The 23,264-nt window shown below is 44.1% G+C and overlaps 1 protein-coding gene and 1 long non-coding RNA gene across 2 annotated transcripts in view; one reads left to right on the top strand and one right to left on the bottom strand.

The window, feature by feature from the left end:
- Window positions 1-23,264, bottom strand: part of TSPAN7 (tetraspanin 7) — a 186,219-nt gene that overhangs the window by 15,435 nt on the left and 147,520 nt on the right. Inside the window, exons 2-6 of the mRNA XM_074968869.1 lie at window positions 19,348-19,536; window positions 17,542-17,616; window positions 10,367-10,462; window positions 7,795-7,950; window positions 363-446 (exon numbers count right to left, since the gene is read on the bottom strand). Coding sequence (XP_074824970.1) covers window positions 363-446; window positions 7,795-7,950; window positions 10,367-10,462; window positions 17,542-17,616; window positions 19,348-19,536 — 600 coding nt within the window. The remainder of the gene's footprint in view (window positions 1-362; window positions 447-7,794; window positions 7,951-10,366; window positions 10,463-17,541; window positions 17,617-19,347; window positions 19,537-23,264) is intronic.
- Window positions 12,958-14,509, top strand: LOC141996676 (uncharacterized). Its single transcript, XR_012641584.1, has 3 exons — window positions 12,958-12,985; window positions 13,724-13,783; window positions 14,355-14,509. It is a non-coding gene; the product is annotated as an uncharacterized LOC141996676 (long non-coding RNA).

Raw genomic sequence — 23,264 nt, 5'->3', positions numbered from 1 at the left:
ATTTTATAACAAGATCTTTAAAAAAGAAAGCCTGAAGAGTGAAAAGCCTATCCAACATAAGGATCAGCTATTTAGCTTTTGAGTTTTTTATGCTCCATTTAAAACAATGCTTTATTGGGTTAACCTCTGTTTGACCCAACAGAGGGACAAGTGATTTTCCTTGAGCTAGTCATTAGTTGAATCATAACTGCATATTCCCAAGGAGAAACTGCATTTAAGTTGAAAAAAGAAAATCAATGAACAGATGACCAAAGGACTAATAAGCATTCTGAGCTCTGTCCCTTATTATAATCCTTCCCTGAAGTCAGGGGAAGAAGAAAAGAGAGAAAAACCCACCTAGTTCATGTAGTATAATTGTATACCTGTGAGAATGCAATTCCAAAAGCCACTCCAGCTATGATTCCCATATTTGTCTCCATAAAACTGGTTACCAGATCATAACAGCCCTGTAAAACAAAGACAAACATAATCAGCCTTTAAGCATGTGTGCCCCTTCCCCCATTTCATTTGGCTTCAGTCAGAAATTGGGTATTTTTATCATGACTTCCAACAACATTTTAACTTATTTTATTTAATAACTATTCCTGTTAAGTGATGACTGTACCCAATAATCGTGAAGAGAGAAGCAGTACGTTTTAGAAACAAATTTTCTCGAATGGGAAAGACACCTAATGTGATGCTGTAATAAATAAGACACTGCTGTATTAAGGAAAATCTTTTTGATACTAAAAAAAAAAAAAAAAAAAAAGAAGAAGGCCTCAATAGAGTCGATCTGAAAACAAAGCAGAACCTGACAAGGTACAGGCAGTAGAAATGAATCATGATTGCTGTGACAATTTGGGAATATATCTGTACAATTTATGAATTGTGTGAGAGATTACGAACCCTTATGACTACGTCTATACTGCAATCAAAGACTCACGGCATGGCCATAGTTGGCCTGTGCCAGCTGACTTGGGCTCACAGGGCTTGGTTAGCAGGGCTAAAAATGGCAGTGTAGACATTTGGGCTCCAGCTGGAGTCTAGGCTCCAAAAAGCTGCAAGAGGGGGTGCGTCTCTGAGCCTGGGCTCAAGCCCGACCTGGAACATCTACATTGCTATTTTTAGCCCCGCAGCCCAAGTTCCGCAAGCCCGAGTCAATTGACCCAGGTTCTGACATTTGGCACTGCAGGTTTTTAACAATATTGCACTGTAGACGTACCCTATGTGCCTGTCAAGCTGCAAACTCCATTCTGAATGCCCAGCCTTTTGCCTTCGCTATGGTCTATTTGTCTCCACATTGGGTTAAGATGCCAAAGGCTGGTGGCAAAAGAACAATAGAGGATAGTTGACTCTAAGACCCTAAAGTGCTGGAAATCTATTCACTCTTCTAGACAACAGACGGTCCCTACGCAGCAGAACTGGTTTAGTAGGGGGAAGTCACCTTGGCAATGAAATCACCTGGTAGGGATTTGTGTCCACAGGGGGAAACTGGCATGGGTGTCAGCTGGGCCAAAGGTTTCAAAAGGGCAGGGGCTGGTCTTCTGGGTGGGGAAGGGGCATTTTCTTCAGTTCAGAAGGGAGAAGCAACCCAGCACATACCACCTCCTCAAGCAGTGGACTCCCTGCCTGCCTGGATCTAGATGGTCGCCCAAGGACTCACAAGAGAAGGGTGAGCTAGTGAGGGACATTGCGGTTTAAGATGCTTATTGTTTGGTACGAGCTGTTCTCTCCTCTGCTTTTATATGATTAAGTAAAAGCATACATGTGTTAGACTCTGTGCAGAGAGTGCCTCTCTGTGCTAACTACTCCACAACCGCTACATGCCCCTGAGAGTTACACAGTAACCAGAAGCTTCACACCTTTGAGGGGAGTTCTGGGAGAAGGGTGTGTTTAAGTAACTGGGGCATCCTGGGGGTCAGCGCTGGTGCTGGGGGCCAACGGCAGGTGGGCCGAAGAGCCCCATATCTGGGAAAGGGATGACAGACCGAGTTAGGGCTAGGAAATGTGCCAGACAGGCCAAGGGAGAAACTGGTGCTGCAACCTGATGAGGCTCCAGAAGCTTGAAACACCCATGGGATCCAGAGCAAACGAGGCCTTGATTCCGCTCATTGCAGTTCTAGTGCCTGGCCAGGAGGGGGCGCTTTAGCATCTGTAACACTAGCCTATTTCGGAACGTGCTGCTGTTTAACATAAGTATGGCTTGGATGTGTAGGGAGGTGTCCTGCCTGGCAGTGTCCCTCTAAAGGTACCAGGCATGGTCTGGAATGGTTTATTACTTTTAATATATGACAGTACTGAAGGTTTGGGGTTTTTTTTTGGGGGGGGGGGGGTTGCGGTTCGACTGTTTCGTTGAGTTTTTTTTTTTTTTTTAGATGAAAAGAACAAACAAGCCCCCTCCCCCTTCAAATACACATTCCTGGTGTACAGTCCAGACCTCGATCCCATCAGAGCCACTCTCCCCCCACCTCAATACGTGGCCTTTAGAAGTGAGGGTAGGAGGCAGAGAATTTGCATGCATAGGATGTCTTTCTCCTGGACATGCTTTTGAGATCTGTCTCTCTTTCTCAATACATATATTTTCTTAAATTATTTTTTCCAAAATGTGCTTGCAATTAGCTTTTCCAGTTTCAGGTGTTTAAAGGAATCCAAGTCACTAACTGAAAACCACAGGAACAAAGAGTCCATCTTTTCCCCCCGATACAAACCCCACCAAGCCACACACAAAACAACCCATCTTTTCTCCCCAAACCCAGCAAGAACTTATTCTCAAACTGAGGCCACTCGAAGTGGTATTTTAGTGTAGATGTTAGATCTGTGTCAGTTCTATAGGAAGCTGAGACAAGAGTGGAATTCTACTTGGCTCCCCTTTCTCACTCTTGACTCCAGCACTGCCAGTGTGACATAGGCACAGACTCTGTGGGTGCTCCCCGGCTCAAGTACCCACAGGAAAAAAATAGGGGGTGCTTAGCACCCACCGGCCACAGTGGCTCCAGCCCGGGGTCTGGCTGCTGATCAGCTGTTGGGCAGTGGGCCCCTGGGGCTGGCTGAGGATCAGAGGAGCTGGCAGGAGGTGCTCGGGGGGGCCTTGAGAGCAGAGAGGACCTGGGTGGGTGGACCTCGGGGGAGGAGGCGGGGCGGAACAGGGGTGGAGCACCCACCAGGAAAAAAAAATAAAAAATCAGTGCCTATGCGGCGTGATGAGTCTATTCATCATACAGATGCAAGTGCATACACAGGCTCCAACCCTGCAAACTCTTAAGCATGTTCTTAGAGGATATCAGGGCCTTATACTGCACACTAGTGGTCAGAAGAAGAAGAAAATGCCCTTTGTTAAATGTAGGCCATTCATGACCTAGATTACATGATTTCTTGAACCTCTTTTGTAATATGAAATACATTTTTTTTTAATCCTCAGAGTAATGAAGTGGTAGATAAAGTTAAGAGTAACTCAAGAGCAGGGCAGCCATAAATCAGTTATGAGATGTTTCAACATACATATTAATCCCTAATTACATCTTGCATCATTATACTATACATCATTTCAAGCTTACTCGTTTAACATATCAAGCAACTATGGTTGTATGTCCTAAATATTATGAAATGAGGCTAGATATTTCAAACAATTCTTTCATTCTGCCAAATGTGGCTTTATATTTTTCCAGCCTTTCCCAAAGGTTCACAAATCTATTCTGTTCAATAGCCTGCACAAGAGGTAACAGCTAACACTTATGGTAATTTGAGAGAGACTTTAAGTCTTACTTGTTAAAAAGATCATGCTAGTAATATATCTTTACTCACTCTCCTTGTTTGTAGAATGGTTTTCCAGGACATCATACTTTACTGTTTCTGGCAATTTATTGTATGATTATGATTTAAGTGCTCAGTCCTTGTTGTCCACACTCAGAACTGGTGCACCCTCAAGAGTGGTGCAGACATTACCAAACAAACCTGAAAAATTCAGTATATCATAACCATGCAGCTATTGTGCGTGTGTGTGTACGTGGGGTGGGGGGGCGCGCCACAGGGGAATCCTATTTAGCAATTATCACTTCATTTGCATCCCTATTCTTGTTCCTTTATTTTAGAGAAAAATAATGCTCAGCATTTGTTTGTAATGCACTTTGGTTAGCAAATCCTAATGACATCTCAGAGTTAGCCTCATTTAATAGATGAGGAACCAGACACAGGGAGATTTAGGGCTAAATTCATTCGGCATCACCGTACCTAACTTTTAGGTGCCTAGGGAAAAAAACACTGGGATTCCAAAGCCTGGGTTAGGCATGCAGGTTCCCTATAAAATGAATGGGGAGAGATACGTGCCTCAGAATGGTATTACAAAAGCCAGCGTGCTAGGTGGGGAGCAGCCTAAATTAGCCAATGGAAGAGAGGTGTCCCAAGCCCCGCCCTTCTTAGGAAGTTTAGCGCTTAAATCAGATTGCAGGGAGGCGCTTCCCTCTGTTTCGGATTCACAGCTGCCTTTCTTGGCATCAGGTGCCCATGCCTTTTTTTTCTTTTTTTTAAATATACAAGACGCTGGGGGGTGGGGGTGGAGACCTCTCTCATAACTTTTAGCCCAGTGGTAAGGGTAGTCACCTGAGATGTGGGAAACCCCTGGTTCAAGTCCCCCCTTTACCTCAGGGGGAGCAGGGATCTGCCGCCTGTCAGGTGAGTATCCTGGCCACTGGGCTACAGGGTAGTCTAAGGTGGGGCTCCCTCAGCTGTTCCACTGTGAATAAATCCTGAAGAAGTCATTTGGGTCAGAGAGAGAGAGAGAGCACAAGAAAGCACACATATGAGGATGATGCTGTAGCCTGGCAGAGCACTCACCTGGGAGGTGGGAGACCCAGGGTCCTGTCCCCCTGCTCCAATGAATTTTTTAATGATTTATTCACAATGGAACAGGAGACAGGGGAGACTGAGGGGGACCAACATCTAGAGAGCCTCAAGTACTCCTTTTCTTATATCCCAATGGCGAGGGCACTCACCTGACAAATGGCAGATCCCTGTTCAAATGCCTTCTTCCCCTCTGAGGTGGAGGTAGCAATTGAACCGGGGGTCTCCCCCACCTCAGGTAGGTACTCTAAACCCCTGGGCTAACAGTGAGGGAGGCTGTCCTCTCCCTTCCCCTGCTGTTCTGTGCATGTCAGCATACAGGGCCCAATCCAGCAAGCGAGCTCTGAGCACACTTAACAGATCGGGCCCCACAGGCCAATCAGGCGGAGGAAGACATATCTTCTTTTCATGAATCGCTCTGTGACTTAAACGTCCGGACACCTACAGTGAGGCTGCACCGATGTGTTCGGATAGAGTAAAATAAGTGTCTAAAGAACTTTTCCTGGAAAAAGTCAGGCATTGAGAGAGTTTAGGCACCTGCACAGTTTTCAAACAGCTGGATGGGGGCTTTGTGAATTCCAGCAGAGTCTGATTCTGGAATCTAGGCACCTAAAGCGACAGTTACATGCCTAGGTCCTTTTGTGACTCAATGACTTCCCAAAGTCACTTAGCTAATCAGTAGCAGAGGTGGTAAACACAGTCCAGGAGTTTCTGACCTCCAGCCCCGTGGTCAGACCACTAGAATAGGCCTCCATTGGTAATTCATTTGTACTCTTTGTGATCTTTTAGTAACTTATTTTACTTAAACTTTTTTGAAGCCTGTTCCTATTACTGTTTTTTGAAGATGAGGGAAAAGACTGCATTTCAAATGTATTTAATCTGTGTGTGAGTATGAGAGAGAGGGAGAGAGACTTCTACAACAAAGGGACCTGTATGTCCCCAATCCTGCAAAAAAAAAATACACAGACAAGTATCATAAATAAGGTTAAGATTTTATCACGGTTATTTTTAGTAAATGTCAGGTCACAGGCAATAACCAAAAATTCACAAAGCCTGCGACCTGTCTGTTCAGAGACCATCAAGGCTGTTCCTTCCCTGTAAGCTACAGTACTAGACCAGTCACAGCTCCTTTTGCTTTGCTTTTGTTCCTATTCCCCTACCATCTCTCAGAAATAGCCCACCTTGTTCAAGTTTCTTTGAGCAACTCAAAGATCTGTGACAGCTCCCAAGCAGAGAGTTCTTTAAGTCTTTGATTTAAATGGCAACTGAAACCGATTTCTCAAATGTGGGCAAGACCTTCAAACTATCTGTGGACAATTCTGTCAAAATAATCAAGTCAGCTACTTCAGAAATAGAGACTCTATGGGTAAGGGTTGGTTGAAAATAATAAAATTAAAGATAAAACAAAGACTGGCCCTCTGTGAAGTGAGAGTGAATGCTGGTCTACATAGGGGGGCAGGTTAGGTCGGTATAACTACGTCGCTCAGGGGTGAGGAGTTTTCATACCCCTGAGCGATGTAGTTATACCCAAGTAAGTATGTAGTGTAGACCAGGTCTCAGTCAGAATTCCTCCTGGTGCAGCTCAGCCCCACTGCACCTTCCCCTCCTCCCTGTCTACAAAACACAGAATCTGGCACTAATTAATGAGTGTAAATTAATGTCTCTGCAAATCATTTAAACTCAGCCAACACAGCAACATTACAGTGATGGCAATTATTTCAAGTTTCACAATAGACTGACATCATCCCTGTTCCAAATCCATTAGCACTGATTGGCTCACATTAGGCTATTATGACTGAAGGATAGGTTAGTGGAAGCTAATCCAGTATTATCCTTCTTCTTGGTATGGACTGGAAAAACACTCTACTTGACTGTTTTACAAAGGCAGAGTCGTAAATGTGACCTCAGTCCCCATCTCCAAGTCCCTGACGGACATGCAGCTGAGTTACAGTACCAGCTGAAAAAGATTAAAATAGAACACAACCAACCATTTCTGCATTTTTCTGTTACATACCAATAATTCCTTGTGTTAACAGTTACACTGGAAATACACGAGAAATGACAAGAGAAATAAATCATGAAACGCACTGGGGCGAATTCATCTCTGCTGTAACCACCGAAGTCAATGGGGTTATATCAAGATTTAATTTTGCATCAGGATTATTCCCTTTATGAACAATTTATTACCTCTCTTGAAAATCTTATGCAAAAAGTAAACAGGAAAGAAATTCTGTGCCAGCAATGAATGTCTCCTTGCACAACACAGTAGTAGGGGTGTATTTCCTATATGTTGCATTGTTTCCCCTTTTTTCCTCTTTTCTTCACATTTTCTGCATTTTTATTCTATTATTAATTTATTTGTTTTGCTTTCTCACTCACTCTCTCTCGATACTACTCTCCCAATCTTCTTTTTGAAGGTGAGGAGGGGTCAATGTTAGCGCTGTTCTGCCTGCAGCAGTATAAATCCAATGAGATTAGAAGGGGCACCGCAAACATATCTCACTACCCCACAACGCTTCATGTCAATCATCCCTATTTTCTCTGTTTGGGCTAACTGTTAGCATCCAATGCCTGAAATTTCTGACAGAACACAAGTTGGGGGGGGGGGAAGGGAGGAGGGGGAAGTCAGTGAGAATGAGTACCGCTGATTGACATAAGTATCGAGGTCAGCTGCATCACTTCTGTGTTTTGCCAGTTTTGCCTCTGTGCAAGATGCTGTACCTGACCAAATGTGATGGGAACGGGAAGTGAGTTCACATCCCACCGGTTGGGTTTCTGTGTCTGCTTGTTTCAGAAATGTCAATACAAGCATTTGGTGGCAAGCAGTGGGCAACCTTATCCACCTCTCCATTCCCAGTTTCAACACTCTTCATATCGCTAGGCAGAAACCGCACTTCAATGACACTATATGTAGTAATGTGCGAACTAATTCACCGGATGGTTGCATCTCAGTTGCCTTTGGCACACAGTGGCCTGTACCTTCTGGTTCACTTTAGTGGCAGCAACAGTCATATTGCGCAGATCCTGGGGATTGCAGTCACTGGCGTTCATGCAGCAGCTTGGGGGAATACCGTGTTCAAAGAAGTAAGGGCTCGTGCTCCAGTTGGTGTAGTTCTGAATGCCACAGCATCTCAGCTACAAAGAAAGAGTAGATAATAAAAGAAGCCAGTGTTAAAAGAAGCATAGGAATAGTTTCAGATCTTACCTCTCAGAGTGACGTCAGACCAAGGCTTCTCACTGAGACTTATTTTCCAAATAAGCCTGGGTCTGATTCTGCTCACACAGAAGTCAGTAGCTTAATTCCCACTTACTTCAGTGGGAACAGGATGGGGCTCTCTGCTTATACTGAAGAATGGAGTAGTTGAACTACTGACAAAAATAGGTAAGTTACCATCAGCAAACACTACTATACTGACAGGTTTCAGAGTAACAGCCGTGTTAGTCTGTATTTGCAAAAAGAAAAGGAGTACTTGTGGCACCTGAGAGACTAACCAATTTATTTGAGCATAAGCTTTCGTGAGCTACAGCTCACTTCATCGCTCATGAAAGCTTATCCTCACATAAATTGGTTAGTCTCTAAGGTGCCACAAGTACTCCTTTTCTTCTTACTACTATACTGGAGGACGGGGAGAAGGCCAACAATGTACCTATCTTTTAAAAAAGGTGCTAAGCATGATCCTGAGACATCTAAATTGAAAAGCCTTCCCTTGGTAACAGGAAAAACATCTGAGAAAAATGAGAGAGAGTTATAAAGCACGTAGGGGGACCACAAAGAGAGACAAAGCAGTACAGGTTTAAAAGGATGAATCAAGCCTCTCTAACTCATAAGACTTCGTTAAAAGAGTTAACAAAATAGCAAATAAAAGCAGAACTGTTGCATGTAGATTTTCAAAATGCTTTTGGAAGGGTGGGAGGTGTGTCCTATTCTAGTTTAAAAACTGGTAAAGCCTGTCAAAGATGAGGAATAATTGACAAATTCTCAGCGTGGCAAGATATTATAAGTGGGGTGTCCTGCGGATCAGCACTAGGACCAGTGCTACAGATGGAATGAACATTTTTCCATGATGGAAGAACTGACTGATGACACAAAAGTATCTAGGTTAGTCAATAATGGGTAGGACCGGAAGTAACATTTAAACAGTATAACTCTGCATTCTGGTCACTTGATTTGGCTGCATTTATGTGGTATCCAGTATTGGTTTCAATTGTTTATCTTGCCCTGTTGTGATGTTTCCTCATGCAGAGCACTCTGGCTGGAAGGCTGTGGCAGTCTCCCACTTAACTGCCATAGAACCTTCTGTGGACCATGTAGTACATCCTCCTGCATTGTGACAGAATGGATTTCATTATTCCTGGGTGTCTAGTCTAGCCCCAAATATCTCAAGTGAGGGAAAAAAGCACTGTCCTTTTGGTAATCTTGTTCCACTGCCAAATTCTTCTTATAATTAAAGCCTCATTTCCATTTTTAAAACCTGCTGCATCTTTTCCTCCACTATTGTTTATTCCATCTTTGTTTTGGAAGGACAATAACCTGTTTGAAAACATCTCGTGGAGCAACTGTAGGCAGTCATGTCTGTCCTTCACCTGTCTTTTCTCCCAATGGAACATGCCCAGTTCTCTTAACCTTTCTTGATAGGTTTTATCTTCCAGGCCTTTCATTGTCTTTGTAAAGAGAACTGCTATAGGTTATCAGCTAAACAGGATGCTAGATTACCAAATCCTGATTAATCATGTTTGAATTTGTAGATCTTTATAATGCTACTGGCAGAGCCCCTTTAGAATAAAAACTGCTCACACTTTATGATCCCAACTAAACACCAAAAAACTAAAGACTAGCACAAGGGCTTGTCTGCATTATAAAACTTGCATTGTGTTTAACTAAATACATGTAAAATGAAGTTTCTACATTAAACTAGATCATCTTAAGTGTGATTTAGACTAGCTTAAATGAGTCCATATTAAGGGTTTGCCCCAGGATAACTAGATTGATTTTAAATTGATTATGTTACAAGGCTGTAAGTTTTCTAATACTGACCAAGCCCAAGATTCGGGGTGAACTAAACTGGTTTTACAAAGTAGCAGTTGTCAGCAGATGCCTGCTAGATGCCATGGCAATATAGTGTGTGAAATACTGTCTTCTGGTGGTGACTCTTTCATCCAGGATATTGACAGTATGGTGTCCCAAACAAGAACAGAGCACCCTTGGATAGACTGGTTATTCTCTGGCTAGTAAATACCAAAGAGGCGATCCAGGCACCATTGAGGTCACCGGCAAAACTCCCACCCACTTGGAGCCAGCATTTCACCCCAGGTGTTCAGAATCCTGTCTCTCCATTCTAGGTATTGAACACTGGAACCAACACCCCGATGGGCTAATCAGTAGCAGCTGTGGGTGTGGAAGGAATGCAGGCTGAAAACCGATGTAATCAGTTTAGCCCCTAAAACATAACTTAGTACCACAGATGTTTGAGCCATTGGCAATTCATGTTTTGTGAGCAAACAAGAATAGATTCTGTTTACACCTTTTTACAAATAGCTATTTTAAACTTACACTCTGTTGTACGTCATCCACGGCGCGGCTTCGCTCATCATTGCCATTGTAATTCTGGATAGCTTCAGTGTATGTCCTAAGGAAAGTGTCCTTGATCTAAGAGGAAGAAGCCAGAGAATGTGATATTTTATAAGTGACCAGGGCATTTAGGGCATTTAAGGGCATTTAAATACACAAGCTTTCAGTCCTAGTCTTTCCAAGAAATTTACCCATTTCCAACCTTAGCAGGATAGCCAAATCAGAGCAAGTGTATGTTCCTTTTTCCACTCTTTCTGGAGTGTATATTCAGAGTCTAAAAAGCTCTCCCTTAACATTCACAAGTCCATTTGATAGCATTTTAAGATTGCCACTTGCAACCATGGACTCTTTAAATAGATCACCAAATTGCTATATCTTTGAAAACAGCTAGGATGGATTGGGAGCTGCCCTGTGACAATTTATGAATACTATATGATAGTCTGGTTATTGGGGTGTTTACTGTATGAATATATTAGTTTAGCTCAGTCAGAAGGCTGACTTGAAAAACAAGCAGGACGGAAAAGCACAGCTCAAGACAGCCAACTCTCAGGAAAAACTTGAGTTGTTAAGGGACAATGTCAAAACTATTAGCTCTGATGATTTCATCTGTCTTGAGCCAACCTGCAAACAGGGGGCAGCATTTAGGAGGGTCAGAAGGGAGCTTCATAAAGGAGCTCTGGCTCCTGGTTCATGTCCTAGCCCCAGGCAGAGCTCTTAACTGCCCTGCAGCCTGAGTGTGCAATGTGAGTTCATCAGGGGAGAGGGGCTGGTCTCAGCTCCTGCCCAGGGCAGGGAGTCAGTATTTTGTTTACAAACAGAGGCAGGGTGATTTTAAGATAAGAAAGGGCTGGTAATTAAATTATGGATCTGGAAGTCCTTAGATGAGCTGGTAAAACAGGGATTCCTTTAGGGGAAGGGGGCCAGGGAAGAAGGAGGGTGTTGAAGAGAGAACGCAGGGGACTCAGACAGTGTTCCTTCTAATTTTTTATGTCCATGTGTGGAATGAATTTTATTATGTGCACCAATATGGAGGTGATGTGTGACACATGACCTTCATATTGGTGCACATGACAAAATTCATGTGGGGGGGCCGAGGGGTTTGGAGTGTGGGAGGCGGCTCAGGGCTGGAGCAGAGCGTAGAGGTGTGGGGGGGGGAAGGGTGAGGGCTCTGTGGTGGGGCCGGGGAGGAGGGGTTTGGGGTGTGGGAGGGGGCTCTAGGCTGGGGCAGAGGGTTGGGATGTGGGGGGATGAGGGCTCTGGCAGGGGGTGCAGGCTCTGGGGTGGGGCTGGGGATGAGGGGTTCAGAGTGCAAGAGGAGGCGGAGGCTGGGGATGCGGGTGCGGGCTTTGGGGTGGGGCTGGGGACAAGGGATTTGGGGTGCAGGCTGCCCCGGGGCTGCGATGCCGTGAGAGGACTCCCCCCAGCCCACTCTCACTTGGCCTGGCCTGGCCCAGGCCCACCGGGGAGGGGCTCATCTCTCCGGCAGCTCCGGTGGGCCTGGGCCAGGCCAGGCCAAGCCAAGCCAAGGGAGGGACTCCTCTCCCCTGGCCGTGGCAAGTCCGGGGCAGGTCCATGCTGGGCCCGGAGGGGAGGGGCGCCTCTCCCTGACGCAGCAGGTCCATGCTGGGGCAGAGGCATCAGGGCTTAATAGTCAGCTGTGCAGCTTAGAAGGAAGTTAGGACTCAGAAGAAATACAGCCAAGCCCTCTGAGCCAAAGTCACATCAGAAAAGAGGGAAAGGTGAGGGGGAGGGGTGAAAAGACGGGGCCAAAACCCAGGGAAGGGATAGCAGTGGTATAGAGAAGTTCCCCCTCTGCCTGTGGTACCTATGTGGCCCCATCACTGTAGTATCTGAGCACCCCACAATGTTGAATATTTCTCCTCACAACCCCTCGGTGAGGTAGAGCAGTGCTGTTATCCCCATTGTACAGATGGGGCACTGAGGCACAAAGACTAAAGGCCAGATTTTCAAAGGTATTTAGGCACCTAGTGGGATTTTCAAAAGCACCTAGAAGTTTAGGTTCTTTGTAAACCCCACTAGCTGCCTCGCTGCATCTTTGGATGCCTAAAACCTTTGAAACTCTGTTCCTAAGGCAGGGGCCTGAAATCATACAGGAAGTACATGGGGGGAGTAGAACCCAGGTCTCTAAGAGCCGACACCCTATTCACTGGACCAGCCGCTCTCTTTGCTGCATGCTAAGGATGGAGGGTAGGGGGGAAAGGAGGACTGATAGCTGGGAGCAAAACCAAGGCAGCCAGTTCTCTGAGACTCCAGGAAATGGTCCCAGGCAATTGGGAAGGATGTCATCTTGACAGCATGAAAAGCAGCACAGAGGTCAAGAAGGATGAAGAGAGAGAATGAGACTCAGATGAGAGATCACTTAACTGCAAAGGAGTGGCAGGTTCTGCCCCATGCTGGGCCGTAGAGCAACAACTGCTGCGCAATTTTATATTGTAACTGAAAACCATTTTGTTCTGTCTTTTTTTTTCTGAGTTCGAGAAAAAGAAGGAATGAGAAAGCATCGTATAAATATCAGATATGATTATACATCAAATTCTTAGGATTTCAGCTGTATTCAGGTCAATTTCAGAACAAAGAACAGTAAGTGCGTCCATAAAGTCGATTATTGTCATGATTTGTATTGTCCATGATATTGTATTATTGAGTCCCTAGCCTCTGTTTGCCAGAAGCTGGAAATGGGTGACAGGGGATGGGTCACTCGATTATCACTTGTTCTGTTCATTCCCTCTGGGGCACCTGGCATTGGCCGCTGTTGGAAGACAGAATACTGGGCTAGATGGACCTTTGGTCTGACCCAGTATGGCTGTTCTTATGTTCTTATTCACTGACACCGTCTGTGTGCGCAGCATTGTTCAGAATATGCCAGAAAGTAAAGTCCCTGAGCCAATGCATATAAAATGTGTAGCCCTGGGTATGATGGCTCAGATATTTATGTATGAAGTGTATAATTAATGAGCACATATTATATATGAGTGGATTAGAAGTATTACCTGATTAAGGACTGGAAGATTTGACCCTCCAACTTTTTTTCAAGCGGAAGAGCTGCCCACAGCCCCTGTGCCTGTTTACTTTCCTTTCCTGTTTGCAGTGTGCTGATATACCTCAGAAGACTCCATTTTTTTCTCAGCTTTAAAATGTGGAATTTTCTTGGTGTTTGGTTTTAAACATTCTCCTGTGAGAACTGCAACTCAAATCACCGTAGTGTTGTTCTTAAGAGCCTTCTGAGAAAGTAACTAGTTTTTAAAACAGAAGTGAAAGCAGTGTTGCCAACTCACGATTTTGTCATGAGTCTAATGATAATTATTGTTTTCCTTAAAGCCCCAGTTCCTGAAGTCAAGTGGAGATGTGATGATTTCAACCTTCATTCTTAAAGAAAAAGTAAGTTTCTGGCCCTCATGGCTGTGGAGAAAGCTTCAAAATGTGACCCCAGTGCACCCTAAAGGCTCAAAAAGCAGAAGGCAAATTAAAAAAAAAAATCTATTATTTTTACATAATCTTGTGATTTTTAAGACAGTCTCATGATTTTTGGTGAGCCTGACTCATGATATTTAAACATTTGGGGTTAGCAATAATGTGAAAGTGACTTAAAAGCGTCGGTTTCATTTCTGTTTAAAGTCAGTTTCTAGTCTATTATTTGTAGTATGATAACACCCCTAGAGTCCCACGTAGGTGCAGTATAAACTCATGGGACTTGTCCTAGTAGAATGTTTCCAAAAGTTAAATGATCTATTCCAAGCTTAGTGAATAGCAAAAAGTAAGTAGCCTAAATGATATAAAGTAATCTAGATTTTTCTACAATTGTTTCAATTGTTATAGTCAAGAGTAAGAATATACTTTAACATTTTAAACCTAACTAGTGTCCCTTAAGTGATTTGACACAAGATGTCAGAACATGTTAGTATTAGTGCTAACTGGGTCTAATATTTATTTAATTTTCTTTTTTATATAGAAATTCGTGTTCCTGTCAGCTAATTTCTAAATTACTGTCTGCAAAAAAACCTACAGTTTTCAGGTGCCTAAGTAGCCCCTGGGATCATGGTTAAAGTTGCCTTCCCCCCAATCTGAAATGACGCCCCACCCACAAAACCAGTTTGGACCAGGAAGGATCAAAGCTCGGAAGACAGAAGAACAAAAGAACTATAGCAGATTTTAAAAGGGACATTCTCTTTTAAGCAGCATGGACGGTGCGGGGGGGGGGGGGAGAGGGAGGGGAGGGTGTGTGAAGGGAGGGAGGAAAGTTGTTCAAAGAGAAGAAGAGGGAAACTCAGGGAGCTGCTGGGAAAAGCTAGGCTTACTTAGGTTATCATCAGAGGATGGGGAGACTTTAGGTAAGATGTATATATGTGTACTTCTTGTTATTTTAAAACCCTGTCCTTCCAAAAGCCTTGTTCCTGCTGCTAAAATAAGGAATACTTTGCTTTCAGAAGACTGTCTGATCACTGTACACCACTGGTCACCAACTCCCTAGAGGGAAGAACTGCAGTTGGATCATAGTTGGATCTGTTTAGTAAGCATGGTTGATACATACGTCCTGTAGCCCAGGGAGAGGTCTAAGAGTGGGAGAATTGCAGAATTCCATCTGGGATAGGTAAAGGCATTAGGCCTGACAGTGGCAGGGATGCATTCATAGAACCAGTGAGAGGACAGAGGTGCAGCTAGCTCTGCAACCAGGAGAAGATCACACTGTGCAAATGAGTTCATCTGCTAAACAGAGGAACGTGTCAAACAGCTGGAAGTGTGATGTGAGAAGCAAAAGCAAAAATGGAAGTGGAAATAGGGAGAGTACAGAGTATTAACTAGCTTTCAATTTTCTGGTTTATTTCCCCAAATTCATTACATGTTTAGGTTTGCAAGGGGATACTCTGAGGAGTAAGGGCCCATGGTATGAAAACCTAAAGGAGCGATTTATGCCAATGTACAGGAGGGAAGGTGAAGTATAACCTGCCAGTTCTCTATTAGATAAAAATAGCTAGAGAGAAGAGGAATTCCACCTTCAATTTGCCTTTTGTGTGCCAGCAATATGAGGGAGGTGAGCTTTGTGCAGAAGTAGGGGGCATTAAAAGGCAATGCCAATCCCATTGCTTGGCAGCAGCACTGATTCATTGCAGCACTGGAGCCCTCTGGATAAGGAACTACTGCTCCCCAGGCTAGAGAAGCTCAGGAATGTCGCAGAGAACATGTGAACTGGGAGGCAAGCAGAGCCTGGTGGCAGATTCAGGAGGTTGCCTTTTTTTGATCTTGACAAAAGATTGCCCATCCTTCCCAGCAAAAAAGAACAGGCATTTCAAAATCAAATCGGGAACCATCTACAACTGGTGAAGGTAGACACAAGAAACATATGGGGGAAATATCACAGCCAAAAAGGACACTCTTTCAGCAGAACAGGGTACTAGAGGACTACATATGGCAAAGGGAAAAGAGACAGAAGGACAGAAATTACTCCTGGGGGAATTCTGCGCCACTGCGCAAGCGCAGAATTAATGTCCCCCACAGATTTCACCCCCCGTCGCCCCCCAGTAATTGATTCTGACAGGGTGGCAAAGGGAAATTGTAATTATACCTTTCACCCACCAGGTGCTGATGTGGCACCAGGAGAGAGGGCAGCTGGCTCATGGGCTGGAGCAGCCAGCCATGGAGAGGAAGGGGACAGAGGCTGCCTTCCTCACAGCGTCCTGCCTATGGGGCCAGGTGAGGAGGCAAGGGATATGGGGGGACACACACAGACAAAGCAGGGCACACTGCTTCTGGGGGGTCACAGGAGCTAGTGGGGTGATAACATTGAGTCTAGGGATTCAAATAATGTTTTAAAAAAGTAAACGTTTAAACTATTAAAGTTGTACTGGTTAAACATCTAACCGTTAGGCTCCGCTGCAGCTCTGCATGCCCGGGATCCCATTGCTGGCCCCGTGCCCGGGATCCCATTGCTGGCCCCGTGCCCGGGACTCCATTCGCTGCCGACTCCGCGCCTGGGGCTCTGCTGCTGCCCTGCGCAGACCTGAGGGCATGGGGCCAGCAGCCGGGACCCCAGGCTGGCAGCCCGGACCCCAGAGGTGCGGGGGGGGGGGTGGTTCACTCCCAGGCTCCTTCCCAGCAATTACGTCCCTCTTCCTCAGCTCCGCCATTATCCCTGACTCCCCCAAGCCTTTGAACTGCTTTTGAGGGGTGCAGGAAATATGTTTGTGTACTGTAGTTTAAATGAATTATTACTCAAAGTTCTGTGTTAATATGCCTAGTAAGGAATCTATTTGTCGTCAACAAACATTTCCTGGATCTTTTTTGTTGTCTGCATTGTAACGGACATACTTGCTGACAGGTATTTTGAAATAAATTACCAAAATAAATGAAACTGGTGTGATTATAATGTGTTATTTTGACAAATAAAATATGCAGAATTTTAAAATATTGTGCACAGAATATTAATTATTTTTGGTGCAGAATTTTTAATTTTTTGGCTCAGAATTCTCCTACGAGTAAGAAGTGAGGAAGAGATACTACAAAGTTACTGTCCTGGTTCAGTTTAAAAGATGCATGAGATCCTGGGCTTAAAACAAAGACAGTTCTAGGTAAAATGGACAAAGTAACAATGCTGCCACAAATTCAGACTGTATTGTTCTCACAAGGCATCTTTCTAACTAGTTTACTATCTCTAGCTATTTCTAGCCTCACTCTACTCTCAGGACAGTGGCACACTGGAAAAGAAAAAAACGTTTTACACAACATCAAGGAAACTAGTTTGGTTTGGCTTTGCAGTCTCGAAAATCCTCTCTGCATTACACAACCAAATGCCTCCCTGGCTGAAGTAGCTGTATCTAAGCAAAGTATTTAACCTATTTTGCAAACCTCAGCATATGTAACAGGGTAAAGAAGATCTTACAAGATGGACATATAAAGAAAGATAGCTCCAGAGTAAATATCAGACAGCTAAGACTCAAAGCTTTGGCTAAATCCTTTCATTTGGAATCATATCAGTTTTTAGAGGGCTGCACGTATTACTGCCAAAAAATAGCTACATCACTCATGATGCATATGGAATTGCTGAAGTCAACAACCAGTATATTGTACATGTTCTGAGAGGCTTCAGCAAATCCTGCTTAGAGAGGCAGCGCCGTTTATAACCTAAATTCATTTCCACTCACCTCATGGCGAAATACAAATCCTGAAATGCCAGCCACTAGCTCTGCCAGAAACACCAGGGACAAGAACATGGCATACTGAAAGCAAAGAAACAAGACAAAACACAAGTCAGAGTGAGGGGCAGAGTTGTGTCCGAACCTTTTAGTTCTTATGCAAACAATTCCGAGTTTAAGCTTCTGCCTCCAGATTTCCTCTAAAGACAGGAAAAAACTAATGTTTTTAGAGGGCGAGATATAGGACACCTTGCATGTGCTGTAACTACCAATAACTGCAGGACACTCTCCCATTATTAGGTTGTTTGATGTGCATAAAATGACATTTCTTGACAGTTGCATATATATATATATAGTTAGTTAGTTAGTTAGTTAGTTAAACATACATTCACACTGCAGAGAGGTGGTTCCCATGTTGTTAAGGCCCTGATACTGCAGTGAGATGAATGCAGGCAGACTCTCTGTATTTGTGTGGAACTCCGGTGAAGTCAACAGGACTCTGCAAAGGTACCAGGGTTCACTTGCATACATTTCACTGCAGGATTGGGGTATATGGCCTGATTCAGCAAGATACATAAGTGCATGAGTAGTCCCATTGATTTCACCAGCAATAATCATAGGTACCAAGTGAATCAGGACTGAAGTCTGGATTTAGAACCAAACTTTACAAAAGTGAGGGAGCAAAAGAGAGGTTTCAGTTTAGGTCTGATTTTTTTCTACACATGAATGAATAACTGAGAAGACAAACAATGCAAAACAGGCTGTTCTAACAGGAAATTGCATCTTAATCTTCCGAACATCTCATCTCAATTGTCATGCAGAAAAGTTTGAAAAGTTGCTTAATGCTTGGGGTGGGGGGAGGAAGAAGGGAGAACTGTTTTTAATGGAGGGCAAAGCAGCTAGGAGTAGTAAGATAGGTCCTACAAACAATGCAGAACTCAAATATTTGCCTGTTTTCTTTTGAGGGGAAAAAGATGGTTTAAAAACTTTTATACAGGTGTTCAAAATAAAGCTTCATGTTCAGAAAAGTGACTGCCACGGTTAGCCCTGACAGTCAGAGGACGTATCTTTAGGGAAAAACACTGTAGCAGAAGACGCCGTCCTGTTATTCCCCCTGCCCCACTTCACTTTCACCACATATTAACCTGACCATTACTATTCTGCCCCCCCCATTACCACATATTATATTTTGTCCCTGAATGCTCTTATATAAGTGTAATGTTTAACTCACCTGTGCATTTTTTCCCTCCACCTACAGTTTCCTTACATTTTGAGATGCATTGGAAAGCTTATTTGAGTGAGGAAATCCCTGTGCTGCTTTTGAAATATGGACAGACATACTGCTGGGAGTTTACTTTTCTGGTGTCTACCTATTTTTATAGAGGTGAATACAGGATGCCAGAAATGAAAAGTTAGTGTGCATTAGACTAAATGCTACCATCGAGGTATTCCCTACATTCCATGTTGTATTATTAAAAAGCACCCTGGGAAAAATCTGTTTCAAATTAGCTACAGAGCTGTGCCATTTTTGATGTTAATAAGTCTGTAATGATACATCTGGTTCCCTGGTAGCACTATTGCCATCACAGAGTCCTGTATACTGCAGAGAAGTCAGTGTGATTCATTGACTGGTTTCAGTGAAGGGATTTTTTTTTTTTTTTTTTTTTAAGCACGAGAGACATTTAGTGAACATTAAGGTCATTACAACCTTTCTGTTTGCCTCTGTTACAGTTAACATCTGTTTAAGCTTAATAAAAGCACATTGATTAAGCAATTTCCACATATGCCACATGACAGTTCTTTTGATTTACTTACCAGTTTCAGCATCCATGGGCTGCCACGACAAGTGGCGAAACAGCCAAACAGGCCAAAGACAATAATTGTGGTACCAGTCCCAATAAGCACATAGGGTGCATTGGTAGAGTTTTCGGCAATGAGAGAGATATATGTGCCTAAAGTGAGCTTCCCCCAGACTCCAACGGCGAGAAGAATAACGCCTGTGATCTGCAAAACAAGAGGAGAAATATAGTCAGAGCCTATTGGAAAAAAACACCCAGGATCAGTGCATGGCCATTTTGAACTGACTGACTTTCCACAGTGACAATTATTTTTTAGTATCTGGATATGTTCCATTAAGCCACCATTGCAGGTCAAAGGACTAAGCACCATCATTGTCACAAGCAAAGAATACATTACGTCTACAAGGCCTTAGGTCGAAAGCTCAGCCATTTGAAATGTACAATATATTCCAAAACGTGCCCGAAGGAGAAGGTGAAACACCACTGCCACCAGAAATCAACATGAACCATTTCTACTGAATGTACTACATGCTTTGTGTACAAAGTTCTTTGAACAACTGAAATCAGCTATTTTTTGCCTCACTATGTGGATATACACCTTTCAATATTAGTCTTCCCAGCCTCAGAGACATGATGTCACTTTAGAGGAAGTGTTGAGGATTAGGATAAGAAAATCAGGTAATCTTTCCTATTCAAGAAACTTTGCCACTGTGCTCTATGTTAGATGAAGTAAACAGTTTGACAGCAATTGGACGCACAACTCTTCACCCACCACTTGCATTTGGAAACTCCCCACCCATCATGATCTTGACATAGTTTCAGAATCACCACATTATATAATATTTCTGATACTGAAATGGATGCTAGAAGCAGGAGGCAGATATTGCAGGTTCTCTGCTGACATCTAGTGGACAGTAAGGAAAATTGATGGCTTTCTACACCCTTCCCCCTCAACATCAACACAGTTTTTTTTTCTGAGTGGACTAAACCGAATCGCAAACAAGTAAGGCAATGCGTTTGTTTTATAAATAAGGCAAACATCACTTTTTCAGAAAACTCAGGAAAAAAGGCATTAAACCAGACACATCTATTATCTGCATTTTACAGGAATCACTCAAATATTAGCTTAACGCGAACATATAATGTACATCAGAACTGATATCACAATGCTTGAAGTCTGCATGTGTGTCATCATCTTAACTGTGTGGCCCAAAGGCAGACTGTGAGAACCTGCCATGTGGGCTTTAGCTCTGCAAACCCTTTCTCCTAGATCTACCAGAGTTACTCTAGGATTCCCTAAACCACTGTGTGAGGATCCAACCCTTTCAGCTATCGCCACTCTAGACACCATCTCTAGGGACTAGGAAAGTTAGCACAGAGACTGGGGCGGATATTAAGAAGGTTCTGGAATCAGGTTCTCCCTCTTCCCCCTTCAGTGTTCTCTGTCTTAGAAGATTTGTTAGGTTACTCTGGCATTTGCTTAGAAGCTTTTAGGCCAGCACAGTCATGCCCTATTTCCCCAAAGAGACTTCCATTCATTTTTTTGCTGCACCAAAACACAAGTCAGCCATTTTGAGAGAGATCCCTCCCCACTACCATGTGACGGGGCAATACTGAAGGGAAAAGGGAGGCAGCTTCTTGATGTGTCATTTAGGCTGATTGAAAGCAGACCGCCTAGGGCACATTATTCTCATTTCCTGTCCCAGTCGTTTTGCTAGTCCTACTACAGTGTAGCAGCAGGAGAAAGAAGTGTTCTTTGGTTCTACCTGCAGCTGAGGAAGCAAAGATGTAGCAATCCAGAATCAGGAAGCAATCCAGATACAGCACTTCCTGTCCTGGAGGTTGAGTTATGCTGGGTGAAGCTGTTCAGTAATAAGCAGCACATCTGGGGAACATCAGTGGGAAGGACTGTGTACAAACTGGGTGGAGGGTAAGGGGAAAGGAAAAGAATAGAAGAGGGGGAAGAGACAATAAAGGGTGATGAGGAGGAAAGACCACAGGAAAAACAGGAGACAACAAAAATAAAACAGAGAAACAAAAATAAGAGGGAGGAAAGGTGGTGGCAGAGATAAACAAACAAAGCATCCTGAGCACCTCTAGTATGTCACAGAGCAATCCCATTTTAAACTTCCTCCTCTTGGCATCTCTCCTTCCACTCCCTTCCTGTTACCCAGTGTTTCACAAACATTTGACAGCTGAGCCTCTTTAGGAAAATGAAAACAATGGTGTTTCCCCACCCCCCACTTTGCCGTATGCTATTAAAGACCTACCCATTTTAATGTAAACATCTCCCATGCCCCTTCCTCTCTCCAGCAGCTATGCCTTTGGACCCCCGCACACTTTGGGAAACAAACAACTCCTCTCCTCTCTTACACATTTTGAGTAAGTCAGTTGTTAACCATGTTGACATTGAAAGTATCCTCATGGACATCCAACTCAGCACCCACTGAAATTACCAGGGCAAGTTCACACTTCACAATTTTTGTTTCAGGCTGCCTGCCATCTCAGGCAGGTACCTTTGCATTTGTTGCATGTGCTTCACGGCTGGAGGGTTTGCTTTCTGACCACAACAGCGAGGGACCTCCTTTTTTTCCTTTTCCAGTGAAAGCCGAGATTCTGAAGAACAAGAAGGGCTTGTCTGTGCCCATCTGGTTAATTCTACATATCCCCCTTCCCTTCAGGAGGTGCGGTGGAGGGGCTGAGCGGGGAAGGGTGTGGGGATGCAGTGTGGGTAGGGCCGCAGGCAGAAGAGGCAGGACAGAGAGTTAGCCTCCCCCCAGAGGAAGCTTCCCCCGCTGCCCATGCCTCACACATTTGGAAACACTGTCTCTGCCCACCCAGAGAGATTCCATGTGCTAGTTCCTGTATCTGGGCTCTGCTGCTGGTCCCCACTAGGCGGTTAAGCACACTCCACCTTGTGTTATAGCTTCCCTTGCTCCCCCTCAATCTACCTCACCAAATAACCCAGCCCTCTCCTGTACACGCCACAAACCTGACTCAAGCGTTCGATGGAAACTGGGCCTGGCAGAATCCACTGCTGCAAGCACGCAGTGTACAGGAACAACAGGTACTGGCTAAACCACACACATGCAACATTTGGAAGTTGGTAAGCTGTGCGGGGAAAGCCTGTCTTTGTATGTGTTGGAACAGCACCTAGCACAAATGCACCCCAGCTTCTGACTGGGACCTCTAGTTGCTACTATAATATAAATATGAAATAACTATACGACTTTCAAACTTCTGCTGCAAAAAAATCCACAGGCATTATTCATTCAGAAGTATCTCTGTAGCTGCCTTTTGCCTACAATGGCCCCTGGTTGCCTTGGGCACATGGGTCTTTGCCATTATTACCTAGCTGGGGCTACAAAATTTGCTTCACAGAAACGCCTCCAATCTGCTTCTGCACTGGAGCTCATCAGTGTCAAGGAGACACATCAATCTCCTCTTGTTTTTCTTGACCCCCACCCAAATCTCTCTTCTGAGCCGCCACCATGGATTTTGAAATGTCTCTTATCCCTTTCAAAGACAGATATCAGCAGAGATGTACCCTCTCCTGCCCACTCTGAAGATAAAAGCACACTTCTGTTCATCTTTCACATGGCTCGTTAAAAAAGTATTGATTATCTAATCTTGTACCAGATCAATCGACAATTTAATGTCAAACAATTACCATCTGGCGGTGTAAATTACTGCAGACAACTAATATCAATTTAAGTTTCTCCCCTCCCTCACCTATTTTTCCACCCATTTCTAGGGAAGACAAAATCTCTCCCCCCACTTTTGTCCACAGGTTTTTTCCAGTCAGCTCAAATTAAGAAGTTAAATGCCAGAAAAGGGTTGGGGAGCACGGAAACTGAAAGAATGGACTCTGCCATCCAGCTAGGCAACAGGACTGTTCTTGCTCCCACTGATGCCAATGGGAGCGTTGCCATT

The sequence above is a fragment of the Natator depressus genome, chromosome 1, assembly GCF_965152275.1.
Source record: "Natator depressus isolate rNatDep1 chromosome 1, rNatDep2.hap1, whole genome shotgun sequence".
Classification (NCBI taxonomy): domain Eukaryota; kingdom Metazoa; phylum Chordata; order Testudines; family Cheloniidae; genus Natator; species Natator depressus.
Note: the sequence above shows the minus strand (reverse complement) of the source record. Positions and strands in the feature narration are given on the sequence as shown.